The sequence below is a fragment of the Falco cherrug genome, chromosome 9 (assembly GCF_023634085.1).
Source record: "Falco cherrug isolate bFalChe1 chromosome 9, bFalChe1.pri, whole genome shotgun sequence".
In the NCBI taxonomy this organism is placed as follows: Eukaryota; Metazoa; Chordata; class Aves; order Falconiformes; family Falconidae; genus Falco; species Falco cherrug.
This window is the reverse complement of record NC_073705.1, coordinates 43,599,598-43,622,578: the sequence shown is the minus strand read 5'-3', so window position 1 is coordinate 43,622,578 and position 22,981 is coordinate 43,599,598. Positions and strand designations below refer to the sequence as shown.

General features: G+C 37.6%; 1 protein-coding gene across 1 annotated transcript in view; it reads left to right on the top strand.

Annotated features, from left to right (window-relative positions):
- The window catches only part of GRID1 (glutamate ionotropic receptor delta type subunit 1), a 544,391-nt gene that overhangs the window by 300,761 nt on the left and 220,649 nt on the right, over window positions 1-22,981 (top strand). The window contains exon 4 of the mRNA XM_027817170.2: window positions 5,295-5,500. Within this exon, the coding sequence (XP_027672971.2) occupies window positions 5,295-5,500 (206 nt within the window). The remainder of the gene's footprint in view (window positions 1-5,294; window positions 5,501-22,981) is intronic.

Genomic DNA, 22,981 nt, shown 5'->3' with positions numbered 1-22,981 from the left:
CATTCAGAAAGTTTACAATGCAGCAGGAGTCTCAGCATCAGGATGAGCATCTGTGTTTCTTACACCAGTCTTATTATCCCTTATTTCTTATGTAAACAATTTGCAGTTGCAAAAATGAGATATAACAGCCCTTGCAAAATAAAACGAATGAAACCCATGAAACTGAAGTGGTTTGGAGAAACATATTTCAGAGTGATTATAGGTTATCTTCCAAATCATTGAATCCTAGAATGTGCATTTTCTTCTGTCTTAAGAAATGAAATAAGAAGTGTGAAGTATTCTGTCCAATTTGCAGTCAAGAGAGACAAACCTACAATAAAGCAGAGTACCTTTGTATTAAAGGTAAAAAATAGTCATTTTTGTCTTCTGTTGGGGCTTAAGTATGAGGAAAAATGCCTTGAATAGTGTTTCTACAATGTTGGAAAAGGTATATATATATATTTTTACAAGTGTATAAATACTAAAACAATGAAACTATCCAAATCTTGACACTCTTCCCTCCCTACTCTAAATATATCACCAAAATAATGCTCAAAGAAAAGTAACCCTGAAAAAAAAAAAGTGTGAAGTATAGAGCCTACAAGCAGCAAATAAGAAAACCCAAAAGCTCAGCGTTGCCTGCCCGATCTCATTGTTTTTCACACTTATTTACTTTTCCCTCTTACAAATGTAGAAATAAAAGTATCGGTATAGGTCATTTGCAAATAGAGCTTGGTGACAATACTTCAGTCTTCCCAGAATTTATGTGGTAGTGGATGAGAATTAAAGGGTGTGAAATTATTTCTTGGTGCTTCTTTAGCCTTGCCTTCAGCTCCGGCTTGGTACTGCAGTTTGCTTCCAGCTGTTTTCTACCCAAAGTAAAATGTTTCCTGGCCATGTGCTGCCTCTATTTCTGTCAAGCGGGGTTAGGAACTGGTATTGAAAAGGCAATATAATGTTGTCTTACCTCCTGAAAATTCCTTCCTACAATGAGCCATCTGTAAAGGCCAGCTGTACCTAACCACACAGCTGTTTCACACAAAAATAATAGCTTAAAGCTGCTTGTGTAAAGGCCAGGAATCCAATTCTGTAAATTTATGAAAGATGAATGCTGTGGTAGACCCTGATTTTTTTTTTCAATATAAACAAGATTATAGATAATATAACAAAAATTAATTGCTTTGTCGATGACAGTATACTTTACATATAGGTAGCTAATGCCGCATTTAGTACTACTATGTTTGTGTCTGAGTCACCCAGCACAGTGACCAGCCTCCCCTCCAGCAGGAAATTATACGTTTCATTATTCCTTATAGTACAATAAAGCCTTTTATTTATGGCAAGCATTAGTTTTGTAGTCACAGTGACAGGATTCATATCTTAGCAGTGCATCAAGGCTTTCCTTCCCTCTTCTAATAGTTATCCCTCAAATTGTCTCATTCTTCTGTTTTCAGACCTGAACATACGTCGTATCTGTCAGTTAGGAAGAATGCTCTTGGCCACAGAGATTCTCTTTCTAGTAAAAGAAGATACGCAAATTTCATAGGAAGTTTGCTTTTCTTACAAAGGTCTACTGACTTAGTTCCAATTCCAGCCTGCTAATTTCACATGATTGTGGTTGACACTAGAGTATGGGAAACATATCCAATTATTATATGGGTTTACTGTTCAGATCACTGTTATGAGAAACACCTGAGTGCATTTTGTATGGTGGCATTTTCCTTCTGGAGTGCAGGTGTTGCAGCGTCTTCAAGAAACTGATGTTCTCTAAGGAGAAATTTTCAAATATTGCCTCTGAAATTCTGCACATGCACAAATCAGGTGAGCAACTAGATAATGAAAATAGTGCTATCTGATTTTTATGGTTGAATTGTAGGCTACACCCCAGGCAAAAATAACTAATTGGAAAACTGAAGGCAGACATAGCTATGGGTTGTGTAGTTACAGCAAACTGGTCTTCCATTTGTCAGAGGTTCTAGACAGAAGTGTTTGATTGTGTTTGGATTGCTGTACTTTTCCTATAAAGTATGAAATAAATGGGCATGGAATTATTTTATTAGTAATAGTTCAGGATAACTTTCTAATGTTAGAATCAACTTTTTAATAAAAAGTCACTGTTAAGACTACAAGAGGCAGAAAGCACATGCATTTTAACATACAAAAGCATTTATAGAATCCTTTTTTTTACTAAATTCTATGTGAATTTTGTAAGACTCCTTTTAGTGTTGAAGAAAATGAAGGATTAACTGCCCTAAATTTTAAGAAGTGGAAAGAAATTCATAACTTTCTGTGAATATTTTTGGTTTAGCTGCCATGGAACAAAGCTCAATTTTTCTTTTATGTTGCATGGGTTTGTGATCTACTGAGGAAAACAAAATGGTGGCATCAAACTCATTTTCTCATATGTGAGATAAAAAAGCATTGAGCCTAATCCATTATAATTTATAAATGGATGCTCCTGCATATGTGCATGTGTTTGTGTATTTATGTACTGACACATTTTAAGAAGTGATTGCCCTCTTGGTAGTGGTTGCAAATAATTATTTGTGAAAAAAAAGATCCCATTATGTAGGCACCTAAAACTGTTAGTCACCTCTGAAAACATGCTCTTTAGTTTCCTCTTCCATCTCTGAATTCCCACCAAACTTTCTCCTTCTCAGTGTCATGTAGCAACAGGCATGTCAACTTTCAGGCAGATGCAGTTGTGCAGTTCTTTCTAATTGCCAACACCGAATAAATTCACATGCACTTTTATCTGTGAAAAGCCGACAGATTGTCCTTTTACATTTGAGCTTGGACAAACTCTTTCATCTCAAATTTTCCTTTGTTCTCAAGCTGGAAAAAGTCTGAATGTTCTCCATTTTTTCAAACTGGGAAATAGCCCTTTTTCCTTGCATGAAAACTTTGTAAAGGAATACAAAATGCTCTTCCAAGTCCAAATAATCTTACCATGTGCATCAAGTATTTTTCCCTGGTCTATAACAGTGTTTCTAACCTGTAGTTCAGCAGGTCAGCTGAAAACGTAGAGCAATATCAGCACAGTTAATCTTTTGTGAACAGCTTTTGTTTGTGCAGGGATAACTTTAGATGCTTACACAAAAAGGCAAGTCATTACCAAAGTATAAAAAAAGGAATTTTGTTACTGCTTGTCAAGCACTGCAGGATTTTTGAAGGACTAAACATCATTAAAAGAAATACCTCTGTGTTTCATGTATCACAGATCCATAAAGTGAGCACAGGTGTAGTAATGAATGCTAGTTTACTGAATTTTAAATTGGCAAAATCCAAACTTAGCTTGACAGTTTTTTAGTAAATACTTTAACCTGTAAACAATTGTTTGTCACTGTCATTATTTCAGTGCACCTGCAATATTTAGCAGTTATACAAGTACTAAAGTCTTCTGGCATTTTCCAGAAATGCCTACATAAGAATAAGCCCCTTCCTTTCCTCAGTGACTCGGGATTTTAGCCAGTAAGCAAGTCTAGCAGTTATTTGACAGTGTGATAAAGCTGCTAAAGACTTGTCTAAGTCATCAGCGAAACACCAACCCTCACGAGTGCACCTTCCTGATGGCGGGGTTGGCTCAATAGCGATTATGCCAGCTAAACCTGAGTTAGAAAGGCAACGAAGTGTCTGCTGCGGTGGGCACTTCCCTAGCTTAATTTCTGTAACTTTCTGATGTTTTCTGTAATTCAGAAAAAAAAAAATATTTTCTGTAATTTCTGTGTTTAGAAAGTAACTTTCAGTGCTTTTCTTTGGATCTAATGTTTGCTAGTTACCATGTTGACCCTAATACATTGCACTTGTACATGGGCTAAATTCTTTAACTGGTGTGTCCTTGTAAGATGTTGCTTGTATCAGGTTTCATACAATGATTTTTTAGCAGGAGAAAAAAGAAGTTCACTTGTCTATTTCACGGCCATGCAACACCGAGATTGGTGGCTGTCTAAGAGCCCACTCAGAGGGGCAGTAAGGAATGCTGTGGACTTGAATCAGGCTGGTTCTCAGTCCTCTGACATTAGTAGTGTCTGTAGTACTGATACTTAGGATTTCATCAGTAGATGTGTCCTTCCAGGATTTTTTAAAAAATAAAAAATATTACAAATCCATCAGCTGTTAAAATCTAGTTTACATTGTTAGAGTTATAGTAAAGTTTTCTGAAGAGCGTGTTTTATTATGGGAACAAAAAATGTATTCTTAGACCACTTGGCTTCACTCATGAGCTGAAATTTGATCATAAAAGTGTGAGAAATGAATGTGAGAAAAGAGGGTTCAATACTTCCTTATTCAAGACAAGTTATACATGTTTCGCAGAAAACTAAGGGCTCCTAATGACATGGTGCAGCTGTGATCAGGTCACTGTTAATTTTGAGAGCAACCCTGTTCAGTATAAGCTTTGACCTTTTTCTTGCTCTAAATTTCACTACCAAATAAAAACTCAGACATTTATGGTAGAAAAATACTGAGATTCTAGAGTACAGTTTGAACAAGTAGATTTCAGGATAAACATAATACGAAATGTGTGTTCCTCCATGTTAATGTCCTAACAAATGTGGGTAGGCGAATGTGTTTTTTCAATTAGCCTGAAGGTGAGGGGCAGAGCTCAAAGGAATTGGTTTTGAAGGGGCTTGTTTGCGTTATTTACTCAGTTGAAAACCAATTTTTTTACACCATAACATATTCTAATAGTCTGGGGCTTTGTATACTGTTCCATAGGTTCAGGTTAATGGTAAACCTCTGGTTGGGTTGGTTATTTATAGGAGAGGAAGGGGGCGGGGGGAAGTAGTCAAAAGGAGGGACGTATATATTCTGGGTATTGTAATTTTTTTTCTTGAAAAAGCAAGCATGATCTTATTATGTAAGACAGGTTGTGGTAGAAGGAGAGAAGTTTAGGGGTGAGTGATTTATCCCCATGCTTGTTCATCTGTTCCTGGATTTCTGCAGTTGAACTGGGATGTTGCTGGGGTGGGACTGCCTTTCTGTTTGGGCAGAGTTAAGCCCTGTGGTCTTGAGCTCCTGGGAAGGTGTGCACAGCCACCAAACCGCGTGCACTGGCATTTCCCGAGAGTCATTCAGAGGCCTCTGGGGAAAGGTAATTGATGGAGTTTTCCTGTTGGCGTTGGCTATGAAGGGGAGCTGTGGAAGATGGCTGTGTGGAATACTCTCCTTCTGACAGCACTGCAGGAAAAAAAGTTTAAAAAGCCTTTTTCCACCTAATTAGTGATGCTTGCCTAACTGGCGAAGGTTGATGCAGCGGTTCTTTTTTTTTTTTTTTTCTTTCTTTTTTTTTTTTTTTTTCTCCTCCTGTGTTACAGATATACGCGGACTGCAGGGATTTCTCGATCAGGCCTCAAGACTAGGACTTGACGTATCATTACAAAAAGTGGACAGGAACATCAGCAGAGTCTTTGCCAACCTTTTCACTACCATGAAAACAGAAGAACTGAACCGCTATCGGGACACGTTGCGAAGGGCTATCTTACTCCTAAGCCCACGGGGAGCCCAGACTTTTATTAATGAGGTCAGTGCACAGTAGTTCTTATTATCAATATTTCAGGAACATGTATGATGACTTTTGTGATACTTTGCTGTGTTTTCTGAAGTGGTAGAATTTGACAGAGCTGGTGGTTCAATGTCAAATAAGATTGTCAGACTCTAGTGCCAGAGAATTGAAGCCTTAGGTACTTCGTGTAACGTGTATGTCGTGGTTAATGCAAACGGGGCAGATGGGCACTTTCAATATAATATGGAGTTCTGTGGGGCAATTCTTCTTTTCTTGTTGTCTTCCATACTGATGCTTTTGACCTGGATTTCAACCACTGTCAATAAGTGACCAGAAAATCAGGAGTGAAACATAATGTGCCTGTGTCTTTATTGCGGAAATCTCTAAATTTATTTTTAAAGGGCATGTTATTGATGTTTGAAAGCTGAATCACAGAGGTTTTCATCCAGTATGAAGTGGGAATTTTATGTTTGTCTTTTTTTTGTTAATGGTTTCTTGAAATCAACGAGGCTAATTAGGACAGGGACATAGATGTTTGGCAAACTTGTAATTAATGTTGCACTGTGGGCAAATTTTTGGCATTAATTAGTTTTATCCAGCTTTTTTTTAATATTGAATTATTTTACAGTGCTTTCTGTGTCAGAGTTGAGAATGAGAGTTGGATCCTCAGTATAAGTTTACGTGTAGTCATTAGGTAACAATTTGGCAATGAAGTGTGGTTATTTTTAACTTTTTAAGTAACCAGGGATAAGACTGAATCAAGAAATTAAATTATGGATGCGACCTGTTTCCATTTATCAGCTTTGCTGCATCAAAGCCTGTTAAAGGGTGGGGGAGTGGGCGTGGGGAGAAGAAATAAAAAGACAAATTAGCTTATTAAGTTGGGGGTTTTATATCAGCATAAGTAAATTTTCCAAACTTATGTTCATTGGTGATTTTTAAAATAATAGGGTAAATTTTGTCATAAGTAAATGAAGCAGATGGGTAGCTTGGGAAAGACTAAGCACAGGGACAAGTTCTACTTGTGTTTGTGCATACACAGAGATTTTCAGCAGAGGAATGAGGGAGTACTTGCCATCAAAGCATAGTAAGTTATATGCAACTCAGTCAGTGGTTTTATTTGCTTCATAACAGGCCTCCAGTAAAAATAAGGCATTGCTTAGTTTTCCGCTGAGTCATAAGAAAGTATCCAAACCGGGTATTAAAAGAAGAAATCAACATATATGTTTTATTCAGACCTAAGCTGGGTAGAATGTCTGTCCATCCTTAATGCACGAGACTCCAGAAATATTTGTAAAAGTTACATGCGTGCACTGTCAGGACCCTGCAGGTCTCTCGAGTGTAGGGGCTAATGTATTAAACTGTTTTACTACTCACTTCGCCTTAAAGCAGTGTGTATTACAGGCATTAAGGCTAATGATCCTGATATATTTCCGGATCCCTGCAGGAGTTTAACTGTGGGCAGAAATGGAAAGTAATTTATTTGGCAATCTTCCCATATTGAATCTTGATTGATTCAGAAAAGCTTTATAAAAGAAAATTTAAACCTTAGAAAAGAACTCTCAAAAGGCTTGAGATGAGAGGTGCTCGTAGGGAAGAATCCTTTGCTAGAGGAGGCTGGGCTTACGTTTTGTGGAGAGTTAAGTTAACGATGATTCCTCAGTATCTCAGTCAATAAAGGCAACTAATTCCCTACAGCACAATTTCAGACAGTCTAGAATAACAACTTTCAGCTTAAATGAAATATGTATTCTTACATAATTTACAGAAATACATCATTCACGATGTGCAGCAGTAAGTGCTTTTGGTCACCTTGGAAGTTATTTGAGGTTTTGAAAAAATTTCCCTTATTAATTTTTTGGGGAAAAAAATCTAGGTGTCTGCAAAAATGTAAGTAGGAAAGTGAGAAGAAAATTCAAACGCTTTAATTTTAAATTTTGGCTATATTTTCATCTTTTCTATTTTAACTCAAGTTACAAATAACTTAAGAACAAAGAGAAGAAATTGGATTTAAAGCTTTGTTTTCATAAATTTCTGGAAATTTAAAAGTCCATGTTAAAAAGAGGTTTCTTAAGATTTTCAGTTTTGCTGAGTGGAGTTGGTGTTGTGTAGCAGGGGGAAAGTGTCTGAAAAACTTCAGCTAGAACTTATTAAAGTCTATTGGCTAATAACATCTCTTCAGAAAAACCAGGTGTTGCGCACAAACCCTCCTGTGGAATGCAGAACAAAAAAAAGAGACTATCTTGGAGAGTGTCTGGTTTATGAACGCTGATATGAATGGTTTTTACACATTTTTCTTAGCACAAGTCATAGATATGAGCCATTGGAAGCTGGTAGAAGAGTTATTTTGCCTGTTTAGATATTGCAAATGATACATTTTTCCTGTTAAAAATATGGATTCAGATTTCAGCCTCACTTATCTCTTGGGTGGGACAGAGAGTTCTCATTTGATTTTGGATGCACAGAGTTAGGAGGCTTTGACATCTCATACATGAAAAATTTTCTAAATCGTAGAAGAATGTAATTTTAGGATTATTTCTTTAATTTTTGTTTAGGCATCATTTTCACTTTACTGGCTTAACATCCTCAATGCCTGGTTCTGTCTTACTGCAGCAGAAATTACTGACATTTCATAAGTTTTCAGGGTCTATTATTCTGCTATAAAACTGCTTTGACTGTAAGAATAGAGAAAGGGAGAGAGGAAAAAAGTACCTTTTCAATGGTGTGGGTATAAACATGGAGTCAACCGTTATTCAGGAAACAGAAGGTAAATGCATTTATAAAACGTTAACTATGCTAGGTTTTGCATTAAAAGGTCACTTTGGGATTAAAGCAAACCTAATCTAAAGAGTGTCCTTCCTTAATCATTTTGAGAAAAATGTTCACTCCTTCACCTGCAAACTGCCCTGATATATTTGGCCTGGTGCCATTGTTCAGTTCGTATGCAAACCCAGTCTCAATTGTAACAGGTATGGCATGTAACAGCAAAAATTATTTTCTTTTTGGAAGACTATGTTATCTCCTTGCAAGACAATATATGGAAAGAAAAGAAGAAAAACTAGTAATTTGGGAATGGGGAGGAGTTTTATTAAACATAAATATAAAATATAAAAGATATTATTCATGTTAGTCTCTTTGGCTCGGACATAGCATCTGAGACTCAAAAGGCTTTCTCTTTGTGACAGACAGATTTCACCTGCCTTTTCCACTTACCAATGAATACGCTTTTTTTGGTTGCAAGTAGAGGTATATTTGTATGGATTACTTCTATCATGAAGGGCTCTATACTACATAGTGACATGAATACATGGAAAATGGCTCAGAGAGGTGACAAAAATGATAAAAGAATAGTAGAGCATGACCTATGAAGACAGGTCTGAGGAATGTTCTATATACAGCCTGCCTAAGGAAATAAAACTGACAAATACTTGAGAAGAAACATAAGAGGAGGAGGAGGAATTATTTAAGGTGATCATGGGTGGTCTAACAGGAAGCAATGACCTGAAGCTAAACAGGGAATGCTTTACAACAGGGAGGTCAGTCAGACAGTGTGAGCGCTCGGCGAGAGGGGTCAGCGAGGCATCATTCTTCAGGATGTTCAAGACTTCACTAGATAAAACACTCGGGTACCTTAAACTAGTAGTCCTTCCTGAACTAGTTTGAAGGACGTTCTAGATAACCCAGGGGTCCTTCTGAAGATGTATCAGGAAGCATTTGTTGTGTGAATAAATTCAGACTTTGTACATTTTGTATACAACGTGTTTGAAGGGGAGGAAGTCAGTGTTTCTCAAGTTTCCTGTTGTAGTGTGCAATAACTGTCAGCTGTGGAGGGATTGTGTTTTTTCTTCTTCACAGAACACATACGGTTTGTTTTGGATACATATTTTAATAAGATGCTGCTTTAAAACTGGAGGCAGTATCAGTTGCTCTATAGACTTCAGTCATTCTACTTAGTACCGTTACCTTTGAAAACCAGTATAATGGAGGCTGTAGCACAGTTGCATGGGGTTATTGATTTGCAAAGAGAAGGAATTCTTGGTTTTACAAAACCTGTAGCAGTGTTACTTGATTTTTGGCAGCTTCGCTGAAGTGAAAAATGTTTCCATTTAGGTGCATCTTTGAAAATGATACCATTACTTGTGAGTCTGTCTTGCGTGTAAGCTTACTGCAATAGGGTTGCTGGTATATATGCATATCCCTGCAGCATACCAGCTGAAAGCAGAACTCTTTGCATGCCTAATACAGCAAACAAGTTTTAAAAACACCCATTTAATACTAAAAGAGAGCAGATTAATTGCATTAAAAATTAATGCTAAAACCTTGTCTTATTGCAGCAGGCTTATCTGAATCTCTGCAATTCCTATTTGAGCTGAAGCTATAAACTTCCAGAATAATTCTGAGTTTATTAAACAGTTGTAAATTATGTTTGCCCTGTTTATGTAGTCACCTGTGTCCTCACTGGAAAACAAGACTGCGCTCTGTTTCTCTTTTACCATAGTTCATATCAAATGTTCTGACTGGTTCTTGAAAAGAACAACAAAAAACTCCACAAAACCCCAAAGCCAAACCAAAACCAAACAGGTATTCTGCTTTTGGTTTATGCTTTTGGGATCATTTCATGCTGATTTCTGGGCTTCCTTCATGCCTGGTTCTTGAGGATGCTGAGTACCTTACTCCCAGAGCGCTCCCAGTTGGCACTTGTGACCAATGCTTCGGACTTCTCTTTCCCTTGTGCAGCTGATGACATGCTATTACTTGACTGGAGCTGCAGGAAATATTTATGGCATCTTGAACAGTCTGCACCCACAAGCAATTGTATGAAATGGTTTTTCAGAGGAAGCAGAGACCTTTACTTTTCAGAATTTAACAGGAAAAATGTTTAATACTAATTTTCTGGCACTTGGCATTTCATATTGGTGTACATATCATTATGTTGCCAGTGTTCGGCCTATCAGTCCCTATCTCTGTTCTATATAGAGTATATAAAGATCTTGAAATATTGCTGAACAATTTGGGGAAAAAAATATTGTGCCTTTTCTTTTTTTAGAAGGCAATTTCTTTGGTTAAAGAACTGGTAATGATTTGTGAGTGCTGGTAACAGAACTGTAGAAATAATACATTCTTCTTTCAATATTTCAAGTTAAATTATACCCACCTTATTTTTTCTAAATTTACCTCGGATTTTCTATTTCTTTGTCCAAGCTAAAGTCTGGTATTGTTGATATTTGCAATACAGTAAGAGATTTTGTGCTTAATAAGAATAATAACTATGATTTAAATCCAAGCAAACCTCATTAAACTCTTAAAACAAAGCCTCCCATTTTAGCATAAATTAGCTTAGAAGCAGGTTTCCTTCCACTGGGCAAAACCCAAAACCACAAACCCAGCTGTATTTTATTTCACTGTGATTGTTCCGAGCTATGGGATTACTGTGAGAATATGTTTGGAACAATCACGTACATATGTCGTTACAGTTTTGTAGCCAATGTGAAAAGGGGGAAAAAATCATAATTTGGTGAATACATGACTTTATTAATTAAATATGAATGTCATTATACATTTCATGTAATGTAATTATACATTTCATGTCAATGACATTCCGTTTACTACTGCGAGTATGTTTAAGTGACAATAATCTTAATTTTTTTTTTAACTCCACTAATAATATGGCATCAGATTGTGAACCTGAATGTTGAAATTATGAGAAACATGAAGATTGAATCCAATGTTATTCATCTCTAACAATAACTGATAGCAGTTTTGTGAAGCTTTGTGGGTCGATTGAGAAAAAAATTATGGAGACTGAATACATTGGCAAGAGTTACACAAAGTCCTTATGAGTCTAGAAACTGCTTTACTAGCAGTATTACTAAGTCCCCAAGTGTCAGTAATAATATGTCTGATCTGAAGGAACTAGATTTTTCAGCTCATATTTGGAATCTGATGACTGGGCATATATGCATAAGAGATCATTTATTTTTAAATGTCATTAAATCTGTATGTACAGGAGCTGGGCATTCCTCTTGCTCCAGATGCTTAATCCTCAGCATACTTCTGGGTCCTTGCTTCATTCCAGGTGTTCAGTTGCTAAAACATGGCTCATGTTTTGCTCCTGTCCACAAGCAAGGATATCGGATCTAAAGGAAACTATGCCAAATATCTAGCTGACAAAATTGTTGAAATATTTTAAATTAAATTCTAATTGTCTTGTGAGCATCATTAATTTTCATTCATTTGTTATTTTTCAGCCATTCATTTTCTTTCCATTTTGTTCTTTTTGTTAATTTTCTCATCTGTTATATTTTTTTTCTTTCCTCTGTCCCACTGTAATGGGAGCTGAACAGCATGGTGCAAGGCAAGCCTGCTCCTATGGGGAGCCCTGAAAAAGCTGCCAGCTCTGTACAGTGGAAGGCGATGGGATGTGGAGACCGACGTTCACGTCCTGGAAACAGGAGCTGGGGTTACTGCAGCGCTGTGTCACTGTTCTTCGACTCTCCATCCAGGGTAGCCCCACGTTAAGACTGTCAGTTCCAGACACAGCTCCCTCCACAGATTTAACCTCCAGACTGGGGGGTTCTAGCTGTCAGGCAGGGCTGTATTTATGGGGCTTTTTTTGGAAGGAAGAGGAGCTATTAGTGACTTGAAAACACAGAAGTTTAGGATTGGGCCACATGCAGTTCGCTTTCTTTAGTGCTGTCTCAAATAGCACCCGGTGCCGGCTTTTGCAAGAGCTGAGACAGGGCAACTCTATAGTTAGCCCTAAAAAACCCAGACCAAGGCTATCAAAACCTAAGCTCACTTCCAGCTTTGTGGCTGTTTTTTCCAAACTATTTTATTTCAGGTTATTCAACTGACTCCTGGAATACCATGCAATTTAAAGATAAAGATTTTATAGATGTATTTTTTTAATATAGTGGAAAGTTACACCAAATACTCTGACATACCTGTGGTCATGATAATACATAAGTACATGCAAAATGTTTCTCTAAAATCCTGCAAATCTGCAGATGACTTTGTCATTCCCAGCAAGGATAATTTTCTGCAATTTAGGTATAATTCACCAGAAAGAAGAGATTACTAATTAATTACAGATGAGTAATTTTAAAATATGGTCCTGCATTTCCATTTGATCACTATACCAGTGCTTACCTGTTGTAAGACACTAGCAGAAGCAGTGCAAGCGCATAGAAAATGCATTTGCCTTATAAAAATCAGGGGAAAAAAGTCATGACCATACAAAAGCTATTTTCCATCTTCCAGTTTTACTTTTTCATATAAATTCTGTGAACTGTTCAGTTTACTGTGCTAGGGCAGCTTGTTTTTGAAGATTATAAAATACGTACTGCAATTAATATATATTCAATTTATGAACCTTCAGCACCAGTGTGTACTGCAGGTTGACTTTTTTCCATGGACACATCTGCAAGTGTCTCTAAGCACAGTCAGTCAGTCAGTCATCTCTCCCCTAAAATGCACTTCTAGACCTGGTGTTCTGGATTCAGAAAATCACTGACTCATTTCATTAGTTGTTTCAGAGGTTACAGAAGGCAGCCATTTATCCTTAGAAGAGATGAGTAATAATTGCTAATAATAATTTGCACCTGCTTTGCATCTTTTCACAGGAGGTTTTTAATCACTTTTAGTAGGTGAAATAAAATGATATTTACCCAAGACTTATTTTTAGTTTCAAACTAATTTGGAAAATTATTTAAGCCTTCACTAATTGCTTGCAGTATACAGTATAATGCTTTCTGTGTGTGAGAGAAAAGCTTGGGTAAGATTTACCTTGGCTTGAGAAGATTAATCCCAAGCAAGGTGCCCTAGGACTGTATGCTCTGTTTCTCTTAAAATTATTTCTCTGTTGGGTAGGCAATGCACAGTGTAGGTGCAAGGGTTAGTGTTGTTGATGCAGTGTTGCCCAGTGTGTAGGATACAATGTTATGCCCATTTTTTCACAATTCAGTGTAGAGCTCCTAGAACAAATACCAAAAATAGAGGCTCATGAGAGCTCTCTGGAAATGTAAGGGAAGAAACGTTTTAGAACCTTGTTCATCAAGAACAAGCAGTTAGATCTGATTAAATTTAAGCTTATAACTTGAGACAGTGTGGTAACTGCAATAAGATTGTTTTTTCCTCAGGCAAAGAGTGTTCTGTGTCAAACAAATATAGCATATCATCAGCATAAAGCATGATGTGTCAGTTCATTTACCTTTGCACCTTGGAGGGTGGCAAATACCTTAAAAATTAGAAAAGGTTTAAGAGTTGTTTTGGAAAAAGAGTACAGTCCTATGCTAATAATTATTTTTCCTAGTGCTACTGTTAGTATTGCTGGTGCTATTATAACTACTATGCGTGTTATACCTGAATGTCTTATTATGAATTGGGATGTTGTTTTACTAGATGCTGTATGAGTATGTGTCTCCAAAGAATTTACAGTGGTCAAGAGATGACAAAAAGAGATATCTGGGGAATAAAAGGGAGTGATGATGAGTGTTGTTCAATGACAGAAATACGTCTTCATACCAGGATCTTAGAAAACAGCATTTTGAAGAAAAAAAAAAAACAACAAACCACAGGGATTTTTAAGATACTTGTGGATTTTTTTTTTTAATAAATAGCAGTAGGTGAAGAAGGTTGAAATCAAGGCCAGAATCTTGGTGATGAATTAGAGGTAACCTGGAAGACTGGCGGTGGTGGGAAGTATATGCTGTTGGAAAGGAAGACAGTTAGCATATCTTTGATATGATAGATAACAAGGGAGCTATTGAAGCAATATGAAGAGATGGGTGAAATGATCAAAGCAAGAGGTTAGAGATCCTCTTTGTAGCAGAAATTTTAGTGAGATATGAGAGCAGCTTGCAATTCTTAAGGTCAGAAAGATGAACTTTGTAGTAATCAATAAGTAATGTCATCTGAGCTGGGAAAGGAATTTTAGCATTACGGATGGGTAAAAAGAACTGTTTATTAGAAAGGTTATGTCTAATGAATCTGTGGATTTTTGGCTTGCCTTGGATGAGAGGCTTTGAAAAAGAGTCAAAGATGACGCTTGGATTGTAGTTCAAATTGTGAGGTCTGATGTTCTGGCTGTCCATTTTGACTGAGAAAAAGTATTTCCTTTAGCTGAAGGGAGAGGGTTGAGGAATCATTGTTGTCTGTGTGAAACTTATGAGGATATCCAGAAAACAGGCTAGCAATTTAGACTGAACAGAATTTGAAAAATGTGTCACAGAGAAGTAGATCAGGACTCATCAGTATGTGAATGGCAGTGCATTTTTTGCTAGTTTGCTCACTGGATGAAGTTAACTTACAGAGAGGTGATTACAAAGTAAGTAAGTGTGGGACTGTTCTCTGGAGTCTTGAAGAACATCACAGAAAGTATCCCCTGGAGAGGCTGTGCTAAAGGAGTGGCATAGGAAACCCAGGAGAGAAGTGCTGGGAAAAGGAGGTTTGATAAACAGAAGAAATAGGATCAGCTGTATTAAAAGCATCAAAGGGAAGACAGTAACAATTTGAGAGTTTGGCTAAGAAAAGTGAATGTCAGTAGGAGCAGTTTCAGTTAAGCGCAGAAGGTAGAAACCAGAATGAAGAGAACTCAGATGGAGACCAGCAGAGGAGGTTCAAGGCAGTGCATGTGAACTGTGTTTTAAAGGGTCTGCAGGTAGAGGGGAGGACAGTGGGGTTGTCATAGGTATAGAACCATGAAGGGTGTGAGAGCAGGAGGGACCTAAAATGCTTTCTGGCCCCCGGAAAGAGAAACAGATGAAGAAACTACTTTAAAGGTATATAAGGAAGGTAAATAAGGTGTTCTTCTAATTCTTACAATGGCACCTGTGTGGAAGATCTCTTCAAAGGTAGCAGGGACTAGAATGCGTTGCATGTCTGGAATGAGGAGACAGGCTGGCAGTGGCAGCACTTTGTTGTGGCTGGACCTTGCATCATCTTTTGGGATGAGCAATGTGTGGTCTCCAGAGTGACAAATTAGAAGTTGGCCCTATTTGTCTTTGCAGTTCTTATCAGATATGCAGTTTGCTTAGTGTGCTGTTCTCCAGCTGTTGGAATGCTGTGTATCAGCTGACAGTAGAGATGTTGCTCCCTGTTTTTCTGGTTGTTTGTTTGAATGAAGGAAATAGCAATGTATCAAATTCTTTCATATTAACCTTATTGAGAAAGGAGGCAGTTTCCCAGGTTTTCGGATCATTTCCTTTGCAATGTGAGTGCTAAGAGAATAAAATCATCTCTGACAACGTCTTCTGTGGGGCAGGACATAAACTCTGTGTCATAAGAACAATTTCTGGTAGAGTTTTAGTTTTTAGTAATGCCTCTTTACTGGAGAAGTCTTCATGCTGAAATTTTCACAGAAGGAAATATAATCAGGTTTCTTTCTGTACATGGATTTGCTGGTTTTGTCATTGTTTTTGTTTGCTACTTGTTCAGGGTTTTGTTAAGATACATTTTCATAACATTTTTTTCAAGAATTTCTTTTCAAAGTTGATCTCTTTCTGTTGAGGCAGGTACCTAATGATTATCCCTACAGAACATAAAACGTGGGGATAAAGGATTATCACTCCCCTTTTTTCTGGCTGGGGCATGGGGGTACAGAGAAAATTGGCAATTTATGGAGTTAACCTGAACTGGGCACTGAATTTCTAAATGTCAAACCAAGAACTTGCCCAAAAAGTCACCTTTTCATTTGATACTGCCACGTATGACTTTGCCACCATTGACCCTTAGTCATTTAATTTGATAGAACTGATAGTCCTGTCAGTCCAGTGATCCTTCTGTCAGACATACAGCCTTTAACCCATACGCACTGTGTCAACTATTTAAACTGTCTTTGAACAGTGTGTGTTGGTTTCAGTTTCAGATAAATAATCTGGCTTGCACGTATGGTCCTACAGAGCATTTAAAGAGCTGCTCAGATAACCTTTAAAAATCTGTATTTTATTTATTGAATTGAGCTCTTTCATTGTAATGAAGTTATAGTTTGCTGTAGATGATGCTTTGTGATTGAGATCAATTTGTTTGGCACTGACCCATCCATTCAACTTGAAGCAATCAGATTTAAAAGCTTTGCACTTTATTAATGTGTGTGCAAATAGCAACTGGATTCCAAGGACACTCTTTAGGAAAGCACCTTGAGTGATTGGTCTTGATATATAATTCATATTTTGCTTCCAACTTTCCAAAGGAAAAAAAACCCTTGCATAATATACTAGACCCAGGTCAGTCACTTAAGAAGGAATTTGCTTGCATGGAAATACGGAAGAACAGAGAGTAAATGTTTGTGTTCTGTGCAGCAGGGAAAGGAAAATGGAGATACTGGAGCAGAAATGAACCAAAAAGTGTGAGTTCCTCAGAGCTGTTCTGTTTCAGCTCATTGAGGACGTTCACTTTTCCAGTGTGCTCTACTGATATTTGCAAATAGTGTCAACATCTTTCAGTTTAAACTAGGTGGAGAATTCTATCTTTAAAAGCCTGTTGGAATTGGATATTATTTCATGCAGGGGACTTGCAACGCTGACCAAATGGAACAGAGACTGTGTAGAAAACCCACCTCTCTTAGGCTCATTGGCACTGAATTTTCCGTGAACAGTGAAGACACAAAGAGTAAAATGAAAAAAGGTCAAAGCCTGAATACGAGGGTAAGCAGCGAAAAGCTGCCCCAGTGCTGGCATCCTTGCAAAGTGCGGAGGCCTCCTGGGAAACGTAAGGAGTGCTTCGCTACGGGCGGTAAAGTCAGCCAGGCATTGGTCCCAAAACACTCCATAGTTTAATGGTGACTTGTGCAGAAACTGTTATTCATGATTTCTAAATGAGATCTGTGGAACAATGCAATCCCTGTTGAAAAGGAAAACAAACCTGCATGAAGTCACTGAGTGGAAGTGGCAAAGCATCAACAAATTTGTGAATAACCTGAGGCTGAAGAGTTGCTTTTGCCATTTTGGAGGCTTGTCCTCCTGGTGTGCTTGCAGAAGACAGGCCTGGTTGGATACTTCCATTTTAGTGGTTAATAAGAATGTGAAAGGGAGTCACAAGCTCTATAAAAACAATTAGATTTTTTTATATCAACGCAGCTACACCGGACAGCTAGAATTGCTGGTAGCAGCTGCCTTATATGTCAGGCATATAACAGTCACATTGATGGTCCCACAACATAGTGTACATAATCTTTATTTCTGTTCTGGTTTTTGCTACTTTGAAAAATGAAATTCAGCTTTTCTAGCCAGAGAATTTATGCCTTTCTCTTGTTCTCTTTATTTTGCTCCCCTTTCAAATATTTCCCGTTGTGATAAATAGATTATGAGTTTAAGAGATCCTAACAGTAATAATAGTGGTGCTGATGTTCAAATGAACTACATAGGCACTTAATGAGATATGTTTGCACTCTTGCAATTGCTAATCTAAAATTAGAATTAAGAGTACATATGAATCTTTACAGGGAGGTAATGACCCAGTCAAACAACTGCCATATCAAGGTGCTTTGCTTATGTATAAAGCTGAAGTAAATTATTTTCACCTTGATCAAAAATTTTATATATATATATTATATATATATAAAATCTTCCCAAACTACTGAAGCTTTCATGTTCACTGCCTTAATTAAAAGTGAACCCTTAGGTCCCATCTGTTTTACCTCATAACTGGAGCTATGAACACTGTTGGTGGCCATGGGTAAATAGTTAAATCAAAAGGCTAAGTGGGCTGGCTGCTCTAGGGCATAATGGCACCCCCCAATTTCCCACTCAGGTCATTGATATTGATTTGCAAATGAATCTGCCTGTTTGTTTACTGGAATTACCGTTACTTCAGCAAAGTGTTCCAGCCAAGATGCAGCAGCTTTCCAAGGACTCTGGATTTCATTGTTTATCACTGTCACTTGCTTGTGGAAGGATCAGGAAAAATAGCAATGGGGATTTGTAATAACAGAAAAATCCCACAACCAACCAACCAAACAGGAGAAAGGCGCGAGTTAGAAAAGTGCTTTGGTACTAAAGTTTCTAAAACAATTAAATTAATGTAAAAGAATAAGAATGCAGCAGCAATTTTTCAGCTGTGTTGTAATAAAGATAAAGACAATGCAGTGTGGGAAATTATAGTATGCATCACACTGCTTTTGTTAATGCTCATGATTTACTTGTTAATATAAGCAGTCTTCAAACAGATCCTTATGTTCTAGATTAAGACTAGGGAGATGGAGAGTCTATTTGCAGTAGATATAACTATATGGATATTTCAGGGATAACTCCTTCCTATCACAGGGAAAAATGTGAGGATAAAATCCAGTAACGCTCATAAGGCACCAGAGAGCAAAGTAATAAGTGTCGCAGCACTCTCCAAACTAACCGGCTGCAACAAGGTCTTTTACCATCTCATACCAACATACTCTTCATGCCAGTCCCTCTGCTGCCTTCTCCTAGTCTCTCCTCATCCAGGGCACGCTCTCTGTCTTCTCTCTTGCTTCTTCCTCCTCTCTCTTCCTTGTCTGCTCTCTCTCCGTTGGCTGCCCAACCACTTAACAGAACCAGCCACACCTGCACCTTATCTACATCAGCCAACCCACTGCCCCTGAAGCCAGCCCACAGCTGTATGCTATCAATATTAACTAACCCAGCTTCATTCCTCTACAATAAGAACAAGAGAAGCTAAGTGGATGAATAGTTTAGATGACTGGGCAAGTCATGTCAATGTCTTGGATTTGACCTATCCATATAATGAGTGTTTGAGAATACTGTGCGAATGTGTTAATCAACAAGTTCTTCAGTTGTCACAAATGACCCATTTCCATATGGTGTGTTAACATTAGGAGGACAATTAATGATTCTGGAGCACTGCCCTTCTCCTGAACCTACCTATCTGTTGTGTGCATTTTCCCTCAATCTTGTGTTATTTTCACTTGGTCGTGTGCAAGAATGAACAAGGAATAGGGTTTGTCTTTTAAAAAACTGGGCAAACTGACATCGTCTGTATGTGAGACGAGAAAGAGAAAATGGAATGGCAGCGTGCTGCGTTTGTCTTGCCCTCGTTCAAGTAGTGACATTTCCGCTCATCAGCTGAACCTTCTAAAGAATGTCAAAATGTTATTGAAGAAAACCCCATGCAAACTCGCTCCAGCTCTTTGTTGCTTTTGACAAGAGTACATGAAGTCCTCTTATGTGCAAGAGAACTATATCAAAATGGCTGGTTTTATGCATTTCCTGCTGCTATTTATTGGCAGGATGACTTCTGGAAAGGTTGAGTCTATTCATACAGAATTCTGGCAGCAAAGGTAGCCAGAGATTTGGTGCCAGTCCTCTCATTTGAGCTTGACCTTGCTTTCCTCTTGATGCTCCCTGCAGACACTGCCTCTGTAAAACTCCCCTGTTTCAATGCTAGAAATATTTTTGGTGAGAATCCTGGGTTCAGCTGAGTTTGCGTGCGAGCTCAGCTACCTCTGGAATTCTGCACTTAACCTTTTGAGATTATATAATGCTGGAGGAGAAATACGTGATTCCTTTTCCTCCCTTGTGGCAAGATCCTAGAATGGGTGATGTTTCAGGTCAGAATTAAGTTTTTATTTACAAATACATTAACTTTGTCGTTTATTCAAAGAATAATCTCTTGTTCTTTCTTGACTACAAGCAATGACTAGCTCCTGAGAAGGATGAGATGTTTCCACTCTGTTTTTACTAATCAGCCTCAAAAGCCATTTAATGTGAATATAAAAAGTAACACAAACTATCAGTATTTCACAGTAATTGTTTAACAGGCAAAACCAGTTGCAGATTTTCTGTGAAAGTCTGGACAAGCTTCCATTGTTCTTTCTCTGAATTTTGAGCCAGATTATAATGGCATAAACCCAAATGAATAAACCTGTTGGAATTAAGAAATTTAAATTAAGGATATTTTACACTTTTGACACAATAGAACTTAATCTGTGGATCTGAGATGAGTAATGTTAGATTCTCTGCCCCTGCCCTGTACCTATGCAATGTACAATGAAATCCTGTCATATATTGTTTTAAGGACAATCCTTTTGATTGTTGCTGTTCCATATTGAATGATCACAGACTTCAGATTCATTTTGCATAGAAAAAGCTTTTAAATGTCGATGTGGGTCAGCCACATTACTACTGGGTACAATTTTCCTGCTCTGTGCTGTAATATTCTTTGCCTTCATTTAAGAAGCTCTTACAAAAGGTATGAACTCTTGCTTTCACTTGATTGCTTCAAATAATTTGCTTCCACGGCTGACCCTTAAGTAGGATGTGTTCTTGACCGATGCAACCACAGGCTTTGACATGTTGATGATGGTGGAAATGGCTTCTGGAAAGAAAATCTCAATTGATATACTGAGTTGTTCATAACAACATTCTTCATTAGAGACATATTGTGGTATTTCCATCATTTGTGTTGCAGTAGTGGTATGTACTACATGAAGTAGTGTTGATGTGTATACACATACATATAAACACATCATTATTTGAAATCCTTATTATTTCATTCTGTTGAGTGAAAATGGTGACCTGGTGCTGGCTAGACAATGATAATTTCTTCTGTTGCCTGTTTGCTCAATTTTACAGTTAAATTCTTTTGCAAGGTGTGGTTTGAAGGATGAAAATGAATGGGGGCGCCTATTTGAAAACAAAACCAAACAGAAAGCCACCTGTCTTCCCTCTTTTAAATAAGCAACATGAGAGATTTCCAAACCTTGTGATAAAATTGATACCTTCCTGTACGGTTGTCCCTGCTCAGTCTTTGGCGCAGTGCATGCATGTTCAGAAAATAACCTCCACCACAGCACATCACCAGGCTCCTAATGTTAAGTTCCCCAGTTAGGCTAAACAAGATGTAGAACGGCAGTGAATTTCTCAGTGTATCTATGGAAAGTGGAAATTGCCACTTTTCCACCTGGTCTTTATTAGGCTTTTGAAGTGCTCTCCATCGCTCCCTTTTCTGAGTGCATTGCTGTTGTTCAATGGCAAAACAAGATCTCTATAGACTGAGCTACAGGTGAAGGCTTTCTTCATCTTTTCCTTCTCAAATTACAAGTCTAGTCAAAGGGAATGCTTAGACATTTATGTAAAGAGCCTTCTGGTTGTGTATTTATTGAATTTTTCTTCAAAACAAGAACAGCTCTTTTTGTTTCTCTCTCTTTTTTTTTTTTTTTTTCTTTTTTTCTTTTTCTGAGAGCAAGAAAGGAGCTGTTTTTCCTCTTATTCTCCTGACACATTTCCAAACCATTTGGGAGCAAATACTTGAAACAATTTGACTGTGCATCAAAGATAAAATCAGACCTCATGGGATGGTAGCAAAAGCAAAAATATAGAGTAAAGATAAGAATTCAGAATGTGCTGCTGAGAGTGCTCTGTGGTGCTTAAAGAATAAGTTGAAAGCGGGCTGAGGAGCAGCAAGAAAGGCTGCAGGGTCACAGGATTTTGTTAGAAGTGGGGAAAATGCTTTCTGGGATCAAGAAACACTGTCTGCAGATGCATAAAGCTAATATTCGCATTACGTCTCATCTCTGTTGAGGAGGCCAGCAGGATTAAATGGGAGGCTAACTGCCTAAATAAGGATGTATTCCACCTTCAAGACCTCAGAGCTCAATGAAAGTCCTAAAATGTTGAGCCTGAAAATTGTGATACTTGTTTTGGGTAGAAGACAGTAACACTAGTACAGAAAATGAATATTTGGTAACATGCACTGATGTCTAAGAACAAGTGTGTCACAGAGTGAAAGGGTGCAAGAAACATCTTGATTTTTCCTAGCCTCTGCTTGTCCCATATATTTGAGTGTTGCTTGTTCTATTGTTCTGCTATTACATATATATATATATATAATTTATTTTTTTTTAACCAAAAGCATCAAGAAGGCATGCTTACGATGAAAAGCAAATGCCAAGTTTAGAGAGAGCATGCAGGGACTTGTATTTGTTTTTTGGGAGTCTTCTGGTTTGCCTTGAAAGAATCCTGTTTGTATTTAATTTGCATAGTTATGAACAAATAATGAATTTTAAATATATTTTAGTGAGAGGGGTTTGAGTTAGCTGCTAGTTCTGCCGGTAAATAGTAAATTCCCTCTAAAATTACCAAATGAGAAATGAGCTATCAAAATTACTACTAATAGAAATCTAGTTCGCTAGCTACATTGCTAAAGCTACAAATGAATGATCTCGAACTCATAAGCAAGGTCTGGATACATGTGTACATAGAAGTGAACATCTATTTTTGTGTATTGGCCATAACTGGATATAATGAATGTTAATGTGTATCGAGTTCATTGTAGTTAAATAGTATGGGTATAGGTATATAGTATGAATTTGTAAGCATAGACTATAATGTTTATGTGTTGAACATATAATTACAGCTGGACTCATGATTTATGTGTTGGATATGTAACTACCCTCTTCACATCTGAATACTTTACTGTGCATTTAGACAGTTCATCGGTATTGTTAGAAAGCCATGATACAATTTTAAATGCAATTTAAAATAAAGCCTCTGTGTGCTTGGGTAAAATGCC